Source organism: Bemisia tabaci, chromosome 2 (assembly GCF_918797505.1).
Source record: "Bemisia tabaci chromosome 2, PGI_BMITA_v3".
In the NCBI taxonomy this organism is placed as follows: domain Eukaryota; kingdom Metazoa; phylum Arthropoda; class Insecta; order Hemiptera; family Aleyrodidae; genus Bemisia; species Bemisia tabaci.
This window is the reverse complement of record NC_092794.1, coordinates 58,641,234-58,656,181: the sequence shown is the minus strand read 5'-3', so window position 1 is coordinate 58,656,181 and position 14,948 is coordinate 58,641,234. Positions and strand designations below refer to the sequence as shown.

The following is a 14,948-nucleotide window of genomic DNA, read 5'->3' as shown; positions in this document are numbered from 1 at the left end:
GGGAAGACTGCTGTGCAGGGTCTTTGCATAGGCGGATTCAAGGGAGGCGTAGCCCTTCGCCCCCCTCCCCCGGGTCGTTTGCCCGGAAAAGGTAGGAAGAACAAGGGAAGGAAGAAAGAAGGAAACACTTCATATTTGGTAATTATTTATGAGTAAATTGACTTAAACTGCACACTGAAAAAAAAACTCCGGCCGTGGGAGCCGCGATTACGGGCTATATAGACAACCCGTCCGTTCCGGGCTCAAAGGCCGAAAATTCTGGCTGCTGGAGCCTTATCTTCGGCCTCTGAACCCGGAGCAATCGGAGCTACGCCTCCAGCAGCCGAAATTTTTGGCCTTTGAGCCCGGAACGGACGGTATGTCTATATAGCCCGCAATTGCGGCTCCCACGGCCGGAATTTTTTTTCAGTGCATATAAGATGCTTTAAAATTTCAAAAAGTTGCCGGGGGTAGCCTTTTCGGCCCCCTTTATGCCCCTCCGTTCAAAACGTCTGCATGGGGCTGCCTCTCGGTCTTTAAGGTGATTCGATGGACGCCATATTTTGTGTCAGAACGGCATGCGATATATCGCATCAATTGGTTCCATATTTTCAGCTACTCGTCATTTTTCTCCTAATTTGAGATCGCACTTCTGTTGTCAGGAGTCTAAAGCACTCACTTACCAATTTTAACAAAGAAATTCAACTTAATAAAGGCGTGGTTTTTTCAGAGATAAAACATCGCATTCGATACTGATATCGAAACTGCACTCGAATGCGATATTTTCTCTATGAAAAAACCACGCCTTTATTAAGTTGAATTTCTTTGTTAAAATTGGTAAGTGAGTGCTTTAGACTCCTGACAACAGAAGTGCGATCTCAAAATAGGAGAAAAATGACGAGTAGCTGAAAATATGGAACCAATTGATGCGATATATCGCATGCCGTTCTGACACAAAATATGGCGTCCATCGAATCACCTTAAAACCCATACTGTCATACTGGGTCATACATGAGTCATACTGTCTAATGATTGAGATAGATACATGGTTTTCGCGTTACAGCTACATTGAGATTTTGTCGGGGAGATTTGGCAACAATTGAGCACTCATACGATGATCTTCCTAAGCACAGTAGCTCTTCGGCTGCCTCCCGGGAATGTGTAAATTTTTGGCACGGCACGTTGAAAGTTCCTTGAGGTATTCTCGTTGTTTCCCGGTTCACTGATTCCCTCATTACTATCTGTCGTCCAGACAGATTCGTATACGGTTCATTCGCTCCTTTGCCCCGCCGCCACGCCTGCCGTCCTTATTCCAACACTTTTCCCTTCGTTCATTGACGTTTGACGTCTGACTTCTCTGATTTCTCTCGCCTACGCAGGGCAGGACCGCGCACAAAGGTGTTCGATCCCTGAACCCGGCTGAAACTTAAATTGGAAGAACTCTTGAGAGAAAATTATGTGCTGCTCGAAGAAAGCCCTATTTGTACGATACAAAACACGAATATGAATGTAGGCGGTGAAACTACGAAAACTGAAAAATTAGATGTTTCAAAATATCCACTCCTACAACCGTGGTCCAGAAGGGAATTTTCATTTTGATGTCAAGTTTTGTCAATTTTCAAAAATGTGTTCATTTTTACGCGGAACAACACCAGTGTGGCAGTGGCGACCCTCCTGATTATAAGAGGACAGATGTAAAACACGTGACATTTTGTGGTATACGATGATCTTTTGAAAAAATAACAGGTGACAGGATATTTACAGCTTTCCGTCGTTTCACTATCGCTGTATTATGCTGATTTAATGACGGCTGGATCTCTTACGCTTAGATAAACTGGTGATGTCTATGCTTGGTTGAAATTAAACTCGAATATGAGGGTTTTCTGGCCAAGTACTTTAATCCGTTTTAAAGTTTCTTTTTCACCTCGGAGAATGTTCCAGACATGTTTAAGGGTGCTTTTCAACTAACGATCTTAAAACACTATCGCTCGCTGAATTTTTAACCAAATATGCTTCGCTAAAAGCTTCTCTCACAACTACTGGGTATACAATCCGCATAGTTTGCAAACTTACTCACTTACTCGTACGAGAATGAATTGAATTACTTTGGAGACAATTTTTGAGCTATACTTACTGTAAGTCTCCCGATAACGCATGGGTATAAAAGTCCAAACAGTTATTTTATGAGCCAGATTTTCAGATTGAATTCCTAGATATTAGAAAGAATTTAGAGACATATCCAAGCGTCTGTAGGTATGAATTTGCTTCTAAAAGTGCGAGCATGAAGGTGTTGTGGTTGGTCCGTTTTATAATTTTACCTTTCCCTCGTTGATTCTTCAAGTGCAGTATTCAACCGTAAAATGGAATGTTTTACTTCCCTTTTCTTGAAAGTATTTCAAAAATTTTCCCGACCACTGTTCTCCAAAGTGCACTTTTCCCAAGCGCTTGATTTGTGAGGCATTTTAAACAGTTGTTTGTTTTACCCCCGTCTTTGTGACCTCACGCTCTCTCTCTCACTTCCACTTACTTTGTGCAAAGGGGATGGACGATTCCGTTATTTTTTTCTCCACCCTCTTCATTTTATGTACACCTCTGCTCCTGCCGTTTGGATAATGCCTGAAAGCACGGGGAAGAAGAATAAGAACGAGTGCCGAAAGGGCCAGTTCAAAAGCTAGCTCCGGACGGTAGCGAACCGGCACTTCGCAAGGCATAAAATTATTTAAGAGCTTTACGATAAAATGCTTTCAAGTGAGATTGTGCGTAAGGAAAGATGATGGATTGCCTTTGAAGCTTATAAAAGTTCGTCGCTTCTACTCCGAGATGAAAAAACAAAAAATCAATACGCTTTAACGAGAGAACATTTATGTTATTCGCCGAGGCGGATTTTCACATTCGGCCGTAAAAAATGTCCTGTCCCACGAGACCGGTTCAGGAGGGGGAGGATTGAGGGGTGGCGTGGGAGAAGGTGCTCTAGAAACTGTTGATAGAGTAACGCTGAAATCTCATTACTTTTAAAAACGATCCGTTGGCGATGCGCTCCAGCATAGACGACGCTGCGGCTTCATGGCTGAGATGATTTTACAAAATAGGGACACTTTTCTAACTTTCCCGATGGAGAGAAAAATCAACTAAGAAAAAGTTGCCGCCCTCCCCCTCGAAAACTTTGAAACAGTAAGCTTCATGTATAATGCCTTGTCGGAAATTCACCTCTGAACTTATTTGAAAGCTTTAGCGCTTCCTTTGATCGAGGTTTTGCGTAGAATCTGATTTGATTTTCACGTCGTTTTAGTTTGTTTTTATTTCTTTCTCAAAACAGAGAAATCAATTTTCTACCTCTCTTCCTTCCGCCACTTATTCTCCCTTTTCCTCAATTTTTATCCTCCATGTTTTTCCACCTAATCTGCCCTTCTTCCTTCTTCTTCGTCGTCCTTTTCTTTACCCCTCCTTCTTCCTCTTTTTCCTCTTTTTCTTCATTTTCTTCCTTTTTTTCTCCTTCTCCATTCTCTGGTTCTTCTTCTTCTTCTTCCTCTTCGTCTTCTTCAACTTTTTATTCTTCCTCTTTTTCTCTATTACCCTTTCTTTTTAATATTCCTCTGCCTGCTCGTATAATCTACTTCTTCTTCTTCCTTTTTTATCCCTCATATTTTTCCTCTTCACCTTCCCCTCTTTCTTCTTCCTCCTCCTGTTTCCTCCTCCTCCTGCCTCCTCCTCGTTCTTCTCCCTCTCCCTCTTTTCCTTCTTTTCCTCTTTTTCACTGTTGTTCTTTCTTTTTCTTCTATCATCTCTCGTAATCTACTTCTCCTGTTTTCCTCTATACATTGGGACAAATAAGGATGGGGGCAAATTTGCTGTTCACGTAGGTGACAATCCATCCTCGCGATGGCCCTGAATGTGCAACCACATTACATGGTTAGTAATTGGATTACATTGAGCAATAAGGAACCACTATTTCTGGCTAAATTTAGAAACAACACTTATGCCATTGGCCTCCCAATTCAGATACGTGCTTTTATGGAAGAGCCAGAGATAGTGGTTCCGTATGGAAGACAAGGTACGAATTTAAGCGATCTGATCCATCTTTCTGAACCAGAATTTCACATAGAAAAAGATTCACATAACGAAAATTACTGAAACCAACTCCTAACGAAGATATTAACGTTTTTATTTCACATTGGTTACAAGGACTTTGAACTGCCCACTGACAAGAAACTCAAAGCTCTACGTGAGTCAAATCGCGCACTACAACGGTTTCAACAAGCTTCTTAATCGAGTAATGTTCATTTCCCACCGTGTGTTTTTCAAACCATAAGTAATTTGCTATGGCTGAGCCAAAGCGTCAAGATTGAGGTTCCCAGATTTTTTTATCGCAGAGGCGTTCATGATAACGTTCAGCGCGCGATGTGAATCACGCAATTGAGTTTTCATGAGCGGGTGGTTTCAATTCACGCATCAAGAATCAATAAATATCTTCGTAAGGAGTTGATTTCGGTAATTTTCGTTGTGCGCAACGTATTCTACGTAAAATTTTGGCTGAGAAACATGTATCAGAATGCTGAATTTCATACCCTGTCTAGTGGTCCATTGCAAAATGTAATCCAATTCATACATTGTCTAATAGCCCGTTGGGGGCGTAAACTAGAAAAAACTGAAGCACGGCAGGGATGCGGTTTTCATACAACAAAGGATTTTCATTGTGAAAAATATGCAAAATCTGGAACAGAGTCTCGGCGTTTTTGCATGGGACGACAGGAGAGTTGCGATCTGAGCCGCGACCTCGCCGCTCGCAAAAAATCCCCGTCTTTTGAATCGGAACTTCTCTGCCGTCATGTTGGTTCCGCCAGGGCGCGGCCAGAACAAAACAGAGCGGTTAACTTCGGGCGGAACTTTTGCTTTTCAGCGCCAAGAACGCTCTCAACAGACGCGATCATGCGCTGCACCCCCGCCGACCTCCCCGGTGGAAGATCGAGTTCCGAACATGCCGGCGCAACGCGGCGGCGGGGAGTTTATCAGTGGCGTGGCGTGAATTGCGATACATCGATCGATCTGCCATTTAAACCTATGGAAAAAGATCGATAAATAGGGTGTTCGCAGCGAACACCTTAATAATCGATTCTTTACCATAGGTTTAAATGGTATAACAATCGATGTATCGCAATTCACGCCACGCCACTGGAGTTTATTGAGAAATTAGCAGTTGAACTTTCTTGACGCGGTAATGAAGGGGAAAGTTTTTATCGAATCAAATTAGGGCACTCCATGCATGAGCGCGGTGAGTGCAGCGGAGTCTGGGCTCGGGTGAAAACCGCGTAAGTGTCGCGTGTACTGTGGGGCGTATACGCTGTTTCCGCCCGGGGGATGCGTTGACGGGGGACCCGGGGATGAGCTCGGGTGCATTTACTCATTAAAACTAACTACGCTTGAAGACCCTCGTTCCGACTGCCGAAGAAAGCCGGGAAATTTCCGGCTTTGCGGGCACTTTCTTGATAGCTTCAACTTTCCTCTCACAGCGCGGCGCACCCAAGTCGGAGCCCGCAATTCACTCGACAAGAATCCTCTTAGAGTAACCGTATTATGGCTCAACTCGATCGGAACATGATGCCTTGAAACTTTCGTCATTCTTTACCATTCCGTGGCTATCCTACAAAGTAGCACTTCGCGATGAAAATTTAAATAAGTAGCACTTTCCTGTAATTAAACTACAATTCTTAGCATAAAATCACAGTAGTAATCATGAGCTATATATGAGGGGTTCGGAGAACAAGGCGCATAAAAGCAGGTTTCCCTACTTCGAGAAAACGTGTTTTGAAATTACATGGGTCCTTATAAGGCGGAAAGAAAGTTTAAACTGACTTTTTAAGGCTTAAAAATTGGAATTTAGCAGCTAATTTTTTACAGAATGTGCATGCAGACTATTTTCACTTGAAATCATTAATATCCCGATTTTTCAAAAACTGCACGAAACATACGCGCTTTGTCCTCCAAGCCCCTCATACATCGAATCTAAAACGATCTGTCTGTCTAACGAAATGCACGCCATTTTCAATGTGAAAAAAAGCCATTTTATTGTAATTACTTCCAAAAAAGGAGCTCCTTCAATTATTAGATAGATAACATACATAACACTCCAATGCAGTAGAAATTACCTCGCCATGCAATCGCAATGGATCGCATTGATCATCATTGTGCTGCTTGTTCTGTGTCTACCTAAAAATTTAATAGGGGATAGAGATAAGACGGCAAAAGTAGCCAAGATCTTGCAGGCATTACATAAAAGTGTTTACAACGTGTCTTCACTCACAATGAAGCAAAACCTTTGGAAATGAAATTGGTCTTGGAATATTTGTGCGTTGCATCACTTATTTATCCGATGAGAGAAATCACACTAAAAATATTTTAATAAAAAACTAGTACACAATATAACTCAGCAGCTATAAAAGTTTTGATCATTACTCAAAATAAATGCTCTTGATAAGTGATGAAAGTCGATGGCTTTTTGCAGAAGAAAAAAGTGAGGAAAGAAAAATATTTATGATTTGAAATTATCCTCATAACGAAGTAGTGACGAGGCTCCGATTTGAAATCCGTAGGGGTAATTTATGAACTACTTGAATTCAATTTAAACATGAATGACGCTCGTAAATCTCGTCAAATTTGACTTAGCTTAACATTTTTACGAACCACCGCATGCATTCTTCGCCGCGTCGTCTTCGACTTAAAAATTAGTTTTCTTCCTTCCCCTCTTTCATTTTTGTGTTCGTCCTCTCATTTTCCTTGAATCGCTCCCGTTTCTTTGACCTACTTCTCCTTTTCTTCGCCTTCCTGCTCTTCATCCTTCTCGTCCTCTCTCGGTTTTAGTCTTTCCTATTATTTTATTTCTTCACCTATGGAAGACTGATTTTCGCCGGGTTTCCATGGACCACTGAACTCGGTAAGAATGAAAGCTTTGCACGATACATGAAGTGTTAGAAAACAGGTTTCTTGATTTGTGGCGTGACAGATTTCTTAAAAAATTTAATTTTTGACGGCAAATAAATGAGCACAATTTTTTCTATGGCATGAAGCATTAAATACACCCAAGAAAAATTATATAAATTTAATTTAAGTAAAGATGATAATCTTTTACCTTTTGTATCAGGGTTGATTAACAATAAAAAAGAGTTTAATGTCTCGAAATTTACAACCATATAAGAATTTTATATTATTACCATTCAAAAGGTAAGATTAATAAATTTTTAGATTTTAGATAAAACCATGTTTTAAATATCTAGTTATTAAATAAAATAATTTAATTAGATATTGTTTATTACCAATTCAGAGTTTTTTCCATTCTCTGCAGGAATATTCATTTAAAAATTTGAAGCAATAACTTTGATTTGTATCTATTCAAAAAACGTAGAACAATGTCGAATATTTTGAAACATTGCAACTGAGTTGCACGTTCCTCGACTGTCACCACTGATGTAAACTATCGGACGAATTTTTTTTCGCTTTAGATTCTGCCCGTGTACCATTGTGCAGCGCGGCGGGGCTAGGCCGGGCGTCGCTTCATCTTGTTGTTAGTCTTGTTTTTTGCCACTATTTCCCGACGACTCATCAACCCTCGCCCGGTCTCATGCTCTGTTTTCCAGTGTTGCCATTTTCAAGTAAAAAAGTGCATGTTTCACAATGTTGCCGTAAGGAAAATCGGAAACCTCTCCACGAAAGCGGCAACACCGCTGTATTCCCTCCGGCATGACTTTCATCCGATGTTGATGAATATAACGATGATGAAACTAGAAAAACACTACCTCGACTGCGGTGTCTCAAAATGTCCGCTTCCATTCTTTGCTTCCGGAAGGAGCAAATTTAATACGTTCGTGAATATTATAAAAATGCACTTAGTGGGAAATGATGAAAGTCATTCCAGTTCTAGAGAAGAAACGCAGTTCGGGTTTCACTCAACGAAGCGAAATATGCAGGAAATTTGGCAATGACATCTTCGAGATACATTTCACGGCCCACCGTGCGGACGGAAAACACCCTTAATAATTCGCTGAAATATTTGGACGTTGCTAATTTTCTTCTAAGAAGGGAAACATCTTCTGAGAAATTTGTAAATGTATTGCTTCCTTTGAATTTTTTAAAAATGTTTATTCCTGAATTCGGTATTTAGGGTTCCTATCAATATTAAAGAAAATTTATCTCATTTTCCTCAAAATTATCATTCCAATGGGTACAGGAGGCTGCGTGCGTGATTCTATTTCAAACGCAACGTCATTGCAGTAATATCAACCAATATCAAAGGAAAATGAAGAGCTAAGGTATTTTATATGTATAAATAATGAGAGAAAAATGCACAGAAATGTAGAAATTTGAGAGAAAAAAAATATCGAAGGAGGTCAGAGAAAGAGCCTGTCAAATAATGCCCCTTTTTTGGAAACATGGGGTCTTCCTTCATTTCTGCCCCAAAACCCTAATAATGGGAAAATTCTCTGATTAAAGTTCTAGCCTGAGTTTAAAGCTCATTTTGATACTATCGAGTCGCGAAGTTTGCATTTTTTACAATGAAAATGTTAATATTTTGCATGTTATATAATGATATAATGTTAATATAAATTATAAATTTATAATACTAATGAAGTTATTCGGTTAAAAAAACGACTTGAATCAATCATGTTTCTATTTTCTGATGCACAGTTTTAACAGGTAGTGTTAGTCAGGAATTAGGGTTGCTGTTGACACTACAATTCAGCAGTCAAGAGGGATCCGGCGTTGCGAAGTTTATTCAAGGTGTCCCAAGCCAACCAAACCAGGCTTGACTGCCACGAGATCAAGTTTGCCGTGGCGGAAAAACGTCGTTTGAAGATCCAGACATCCTCTAATAAAACGTCATTTTTGAGGTAAACTAGGAAATTAAATTTAAATTTTCCCTTTAAATCTTCGTAATCATTAGATTGAAATACGCAGAAAATTCTCTAAAATATTAACAATGAAGAGTTGACAAGTATTCTAGGAAATTCGTACTTAATCGGAGGAAACTTGGCAACAATCAAACGTTTTTCCTCCAAGCTTCGGTATTGATATCCTAGCATAGAACAATGATATCAGCAATTACACGTTGATGCGACTACACGTGTTCTAAGGACATCCGTGTTGCATATTACAAATTGAAGGCGTTTAGGTCATCCTAGCCCATGAAGCAGTGCTCGCAGCGACACGCTGTTACGGAGCGGTTTTAAGTGAAAATGGTGCGACAGTATCCTTCTCTCCTCTCTTACCTTATTCTTTAACTGAGAGTTTCATCTTTCTGCATATTTGCTACGGCACGCCACACACTGCTGCGGGCACTGCATTATGGACTGGAGGACCAGAGCGCAGAGCGCCTTACATTTTTTCATATGCAACACGCGCATCCATAGAGTACTAATAGTTGTATCAAGGCGTTATCATCAACATCATTGAATTCGTTCTTTATTTTAACTGACATATCAGTATGAGAGACCCCGCAGAATTTTTTTCCACCCGCGTGCCGTTTGAAAAATGAAATTACAATTGTACTCATCAAAAACTCTATGCTCAAAAAGTGATAATATTTTGAAATTCCACGATTAAAATAGAAATTAAACAAAGTTCCCCATTTTTTTCTAGGCAATATCATCAGTTGATGTTCCTCGGGGATTAAGACTGTTGTTGGTGCAATGATGTAGCGATCAGTCGTGATACAGCGATGCAAAGTTTATGCAAGGTGTCCCACACACCAAGTGCCTCACAGGTGCCAGGCGTTTTTCTCCATTATTTCAAATCGAATGATGTTTGGGATGGGCTGTGAGTAGAGAATGGATCCCACGAATCGAGCTTTCATGATCTGTAAGTCCCTCAGCCTCTTTTGGAGTCCATTCTCTATTTACCTCTCCGGTCTTACGATCAGACATCCACCGAACTAAAATAATAGAGAAAAAAGCCTAGCACGGATGGACACCTTGTGATTACACACGAAAAAAAAAATAAATGCTGATTTAGCATTTAAATTGTTAAAAAAAAAAGCCCGTCAAGTTTCAAATGCTGATTTTACGATACAAAAATGCTAACACCACATTTGAATTTGTTCGTTTTACAGTGGGCGTAATTACGTAAGCATTTCTCCAAATGTAAAATCAGCATTTGAAACTTGTCGGACATGTTTTTAACAGTATAAATGCTAAATCAACATATAATTTCTTACGTGCATTCTTTACAAAATTATATCACCACAGATTGCTTGATTATAGTTCTCATCCCCTAGTGTCATCAGCTGATGAAATTGTGGCCTCAGACAATAATAGGGATCAATTGGACTGCATTTTGCAATTTGGAGCTACAAATTCTGGTACGACTTAAAAACAACGTATGTGCCATTAGTTCCCCTATGCACATTAGTGTTTTTTCAGATGAGCCGGAATTTATATTTCCAAATTGCAAAATGCAGTCCAATTAAGATTGTCAGTTTATCGAAAAGCTTCAAAATATTGGCATCTTCAAGGGTGAAAAGTATTATCTTCGCTACGCTGTATTGCTGAGATGAGTTTTAAACTCAAGCTAAGACTTTTACTAAAGGATTCTCTTATCAAAAGGCTTTGTGTAGAACAGATTTGAGAAAAATTTTCCGTTCTTAAGACGGCGTCCTTAGAATAGTTGTCGACGGTGAAACTACCAAACCACGTATCTCGGTTTGCGACGTCGCAGACTTCCTGTCATACTTTATTTTTTAAATGAAAAGCTACTTAACGTCCAGTCTTGAAAATTTCCGTGATTTTTCCTCTTCGTGCGGAGAAAATTCTGTGAAAATTTCAAGGAATGATATTGATTTGGTCTACTTCAAAAAAATAAAATGTGAGCGGAGATTTTTAAACACCGCAAACGAGATACGTGGTTTGGTAGTTTCACCGTCGTTGTGCAAAATGCGAACTTATGCTCTGATCATCTTATTTGCAACTAGGATAGATTTGATGAAATCTGGATTTTTGTAACATGTAGGCATGAGTAGAAAAAACAAAAAGGTCATTACCTGATAGCCTCGATCATTTGGAGACCCATGTTGACGCAATTGTAGGCGTGATTCGGTCTTGATATCGGCAATCCTGAGACACAATAGTAGCAGTCCCCCAATATTTTTATTCGCATGCATTGATTGTCCTGGAAACAAGGAATTCGCAATTATGAATTTTGTGCCCTCCGACTGACGAGGCTATACCATGTAAAAATACCAATAATTCCGGCAAAAGGACTTCCGAAAAGTACCACGTTTTCCTGGTAAGTCCGACATGCAATTTCGTGTCAGTTATGAGTTCGACACGAGTATTCATGTGATCGCTACTTTCTAAATGGCTCTTAGTTTTATTTTAACTTTTATAGATTTCAACATTTAATGCTCACGGAAGTAAATGATGTCATGAACTATATTTTCCTGTTCAAGTTTGGATTAATTAATTTTGTAGCTTTAATTTTAAGGGTATGGGTTCTGGAGTGCTAGCGTCAAGTTTTTTGATATTAAAATTCGACGAAACCATCTTCCACCCGCACTCAAAATCTCCGAAATAGTTTTATATATTACTTTTAAAAAAAAAAACCCTAATAAACTTTTTTTTTAATTTTCACAATATATTCCGCATCTGATGAAGAAAAGGCGGCAAAAATTCCTGAAAATAATATTCGTTAATTCTCGTTTAAGATATTAAATTGTGAGAGAAAATCCACCTCGACGTTGCGAATCGCCACACATGTTTCTCGACTTTCACCATCGATAATTGAACGTATCTCTACCAAACGGAACTATGTGCATTCAGATACGAGCCCTGAGACCCATAAAAATATATGCATAACAGGGCTCACGTCAAAATGCACATAGTTCCGTTTGGTAGAAATACGTTCAATTTTTCCACATCCCTCCGATCGTGCTGCAACACATGGCAACTCACCCGCATCTGCGAGTTGAGCGAGCAGTTAATTTGCAATAAAAGCTGCTTGCCGGGCACTCAAATGAAAAGCGGAAAGTTAATTAAAAAGAACTCCACGGGGAGTGTAAAACCCCATGTGAGAGCGTGAAATTCCTAAAATCTTATAAATGAAACAATCCCTCTGCGCCCCTTACTATTATTATCTTTTAAACATGCATCTTCTCGTGCATTTACTTGTGCGTATAAACTCATAACGGCTATAAATATCTTACCTGTGCAATTTGATCAAAACGTCCGAATAACTCATTAAGGGTTTTAACCAGGTCCGAGGCGCTCAGCTGCTCCGAGAGAGGAGTGAAATTTACTATGTCTGCATACAAAATACTGGAACAGTTCAATCGTTTTTTGTTAGGACAAGCTTTCATTAAATAAGCGAGATTAATTTTAAGTTTCTGAGCAAGTATTATTTCCATAAGAAATACTAATTTTAAAGTTTTAGAATGTTTTAGAGTAGGAGAAAATAAGTCAACAATAATTTCACAGTAAAAAATGCTACTCAGCCACCTGAGAAAAACAAAAATGTCTTATCCATGTTTCCTTTGTTTTTATCACATCATTTCCACTTTTTTTGAGAGTTCCCCATTCTTTAAGTAATAATAGTTTTATGCTCGTGCAATTTTCCGAAATTCGTTTCTCTTTCATTTTAATAAATATAAATCAAAATTTGATGTTCAGTTGAACAAAAAAAACATAAATTTTTGTGTTTTCAAAGTGTGTGACGCGTGTGAGTAAAGTTTCTCCTTTTTTCAAAAATGTTGTTCAAGAACGAAGATATTTTGTTTAAAATTCTGTTCTCTCCCCTTACAGCGAATACCGAATTCAAAAATACATTTTAGGTGTGAGGGTAAATACGTTTTCATTGAGTTTTGTTGAAGTTTTTACCTTCTTTGAAAATGTTTGGTTCTCAAAAATCAGATTTTTTAAAAATATCCTTCAGTTTCATTGCAATAGATCCATACCTACAGTCAAAAATTCGATCATACAAAAAGGAAAACTTACATTGCTTATACGTATTAGAAAATTAATTTGTTGTGTCTCTTGGAGAAAAATTTGGGAAGATTTTAACTTAATCAGGATTCATGTTATGATTGAATAAACTTTTTATCATGTACTCTTGATGTGAAATTTTTGTTTTGTTGATTATACAAAGATACGAATGATCATTTTCGGCATTTACTTTGCCATCTTCAGGTATGCTGAAATAAAATGATCATTGTATAATCAACACTAAAAATGTTTACATCAAGAGCACAAGGTGAAAAGTCTATTCAGTCTCTTGGAAATATTGATATTTTGGAGAGCAAGTCGAGTCGTAGAGATTTTTTGAACTCCTCTTTCCTTTCGTTGCAATATACTGGTATAAAATGTAAATCGAAACCACTCGACCAAGCGATCCGTGGCACGAGACTTTCTAGTCTCACCTTCGGCGTGGATATGAGCTTCCCCCAAGGAACAGGGATGTTTGAAGAGCGACCGTGAATTCGCCCTTAGTCCTAGCAAATTGCTTTTATCTCAGCCCTAAACACACTGCGAGGGCAGCAGCGAAACTGCAGGTGTTTGTTGTGGTTGCCGGCGGCGGCATCGGAAGCAATTTCCATACAAAACGGAAGCGAGAATGCGCGTAAGTGAAGGAGGATAAAAAATAAGTTTAAGTGAAACGGCGAGAGAATATCATTTCGCGGGCGCGAAACGGGGCGGGCGGGGTGGCAAAGAAAAATTACCTGACGTTATTGTGACGTTGAACGTACATCTCGTGGAATCTGGTCTGCTTGCTGGAAACGTCCTGACAGGCATCTGCCATCTTCAGCATGATGCTCCGCTTCACCTGCCAATCAAAACAGTCAACGTTCTCTTAACCGAGTTATAACGCAATATATCCACCCGGTTCTGCACGGATATGGGAGACTCCATTCTTGCTGCTCGCAAACCACACCACCAGAAAAAATCGCTAGGAATATTTCAAATCTTGATTTTTTAGGGGCATTTTAGGATTGAAAATTTTGAGGAACTAAAATGGAAACGAAAATGGTTGGGATGTTCCTCAAATATTTGTTTCGCCTTCAATTTTCGAAGTAGGTAGGCCAGGAATTACCCTCTGAGCAGCAAATTAACAATAATCATCGATTCGAAGGTTAGGTAGGTTATGTTGTCTTGTCATCATCTTATCTTGTTTATAAATATTTCTCCACGTACGTGAAACCGTTTTAATTCCACCTAAAGATTTGATGCTTTATCTATTTATATATTCAAGTACCTAATTGATTGTGAATATCTGTATTGAAATGATTATTCACTCCTAAGTAAATCTCTTTAGAGGCAGTGTTTCTGTATCTAACAGCAGGAAACTCCAAAAAAATTTCCGTCTAAACTTTGATCCTTTTTTGGTCGTTGTCGTGGTGTACAAATGGAGGCCTCTGCACAGATAGGTATGTTGCAATTAGGCCATAACTTATTCTATACAAAAATCTGATGGAAATTTCCAAAAGTAAAAGTCTCGACAAGTGTCGAAGAATATTTGATGTAACCATCTTTTTCAGGTAAAATTATGCACGAGACGCGGTTACACCACTGGTTTTATGTAAAATCTAATTCAAAACTTAATAAAAGTTTTAAAGTCAGAATTATAGCGGATGAGTGCCGTTGCTACGTGTAGGTGCCCTCTGCTACTCAGTGAAACTTTCCATTTAGAGATAGGGCTGAATACATTAGAAGGGTTGACACGACTGTGACTAAAGTTTGTCATGTTCATACCTGGAGTCCCTGCACAAAGAATTAACCCTGCTAATATATTCAGTATTATTTCTGAATCATGAGTTTGAGTATCGATGCACTGTCTCATACCATTAGGAGCTGTTGTTATCTCCGATACGGGATCACATAACTTTTTTTTGGACCTGGTCCTGATAGTTAATTTCAGAGAGAACCACGCCGTCGTTTTCTCTCACAAAATTTTATTCTTTAGGATCCCTGAAAATTATACGACGACACTATACCTAA

General features: G+C 39.1%; 1 protein-coding gene across 9 annotated transcripts in view; it reads right to left on the bottom strand.

Annotated features, from left to right (window-relative positions):
* Ac76E (adenylate cyclase type 2 Ac76E) overlaps nt 1-14,948 on the bottom strand; it is a 118,272-nt gene that overhangs the window by 41,891 nt on the left and 61,433 nt on the right. For all 9 annotated transcript variants that reach the window (XM_072295947.1, XM_072295950.1, XM_072295949.1 and 6 more), the window contains 3 exons: nt 13,673-13,776; nt 12,164-12,275; nt 11,003-11,130 (listed from right to left, as the gene is read on the bottom strand). In XM_072295947.1, the coding sequence (XP_072152048.1) occupies nt 11,003-11,130; nt 12,164-12,275; nt 13,673-13,776 (344 nt within the window). The remainder of the gene's footprint in view (nt 1-11,002; nt 11,131-12,163; nt 12,276-13,672; nt 13,777-14,948) is intronic.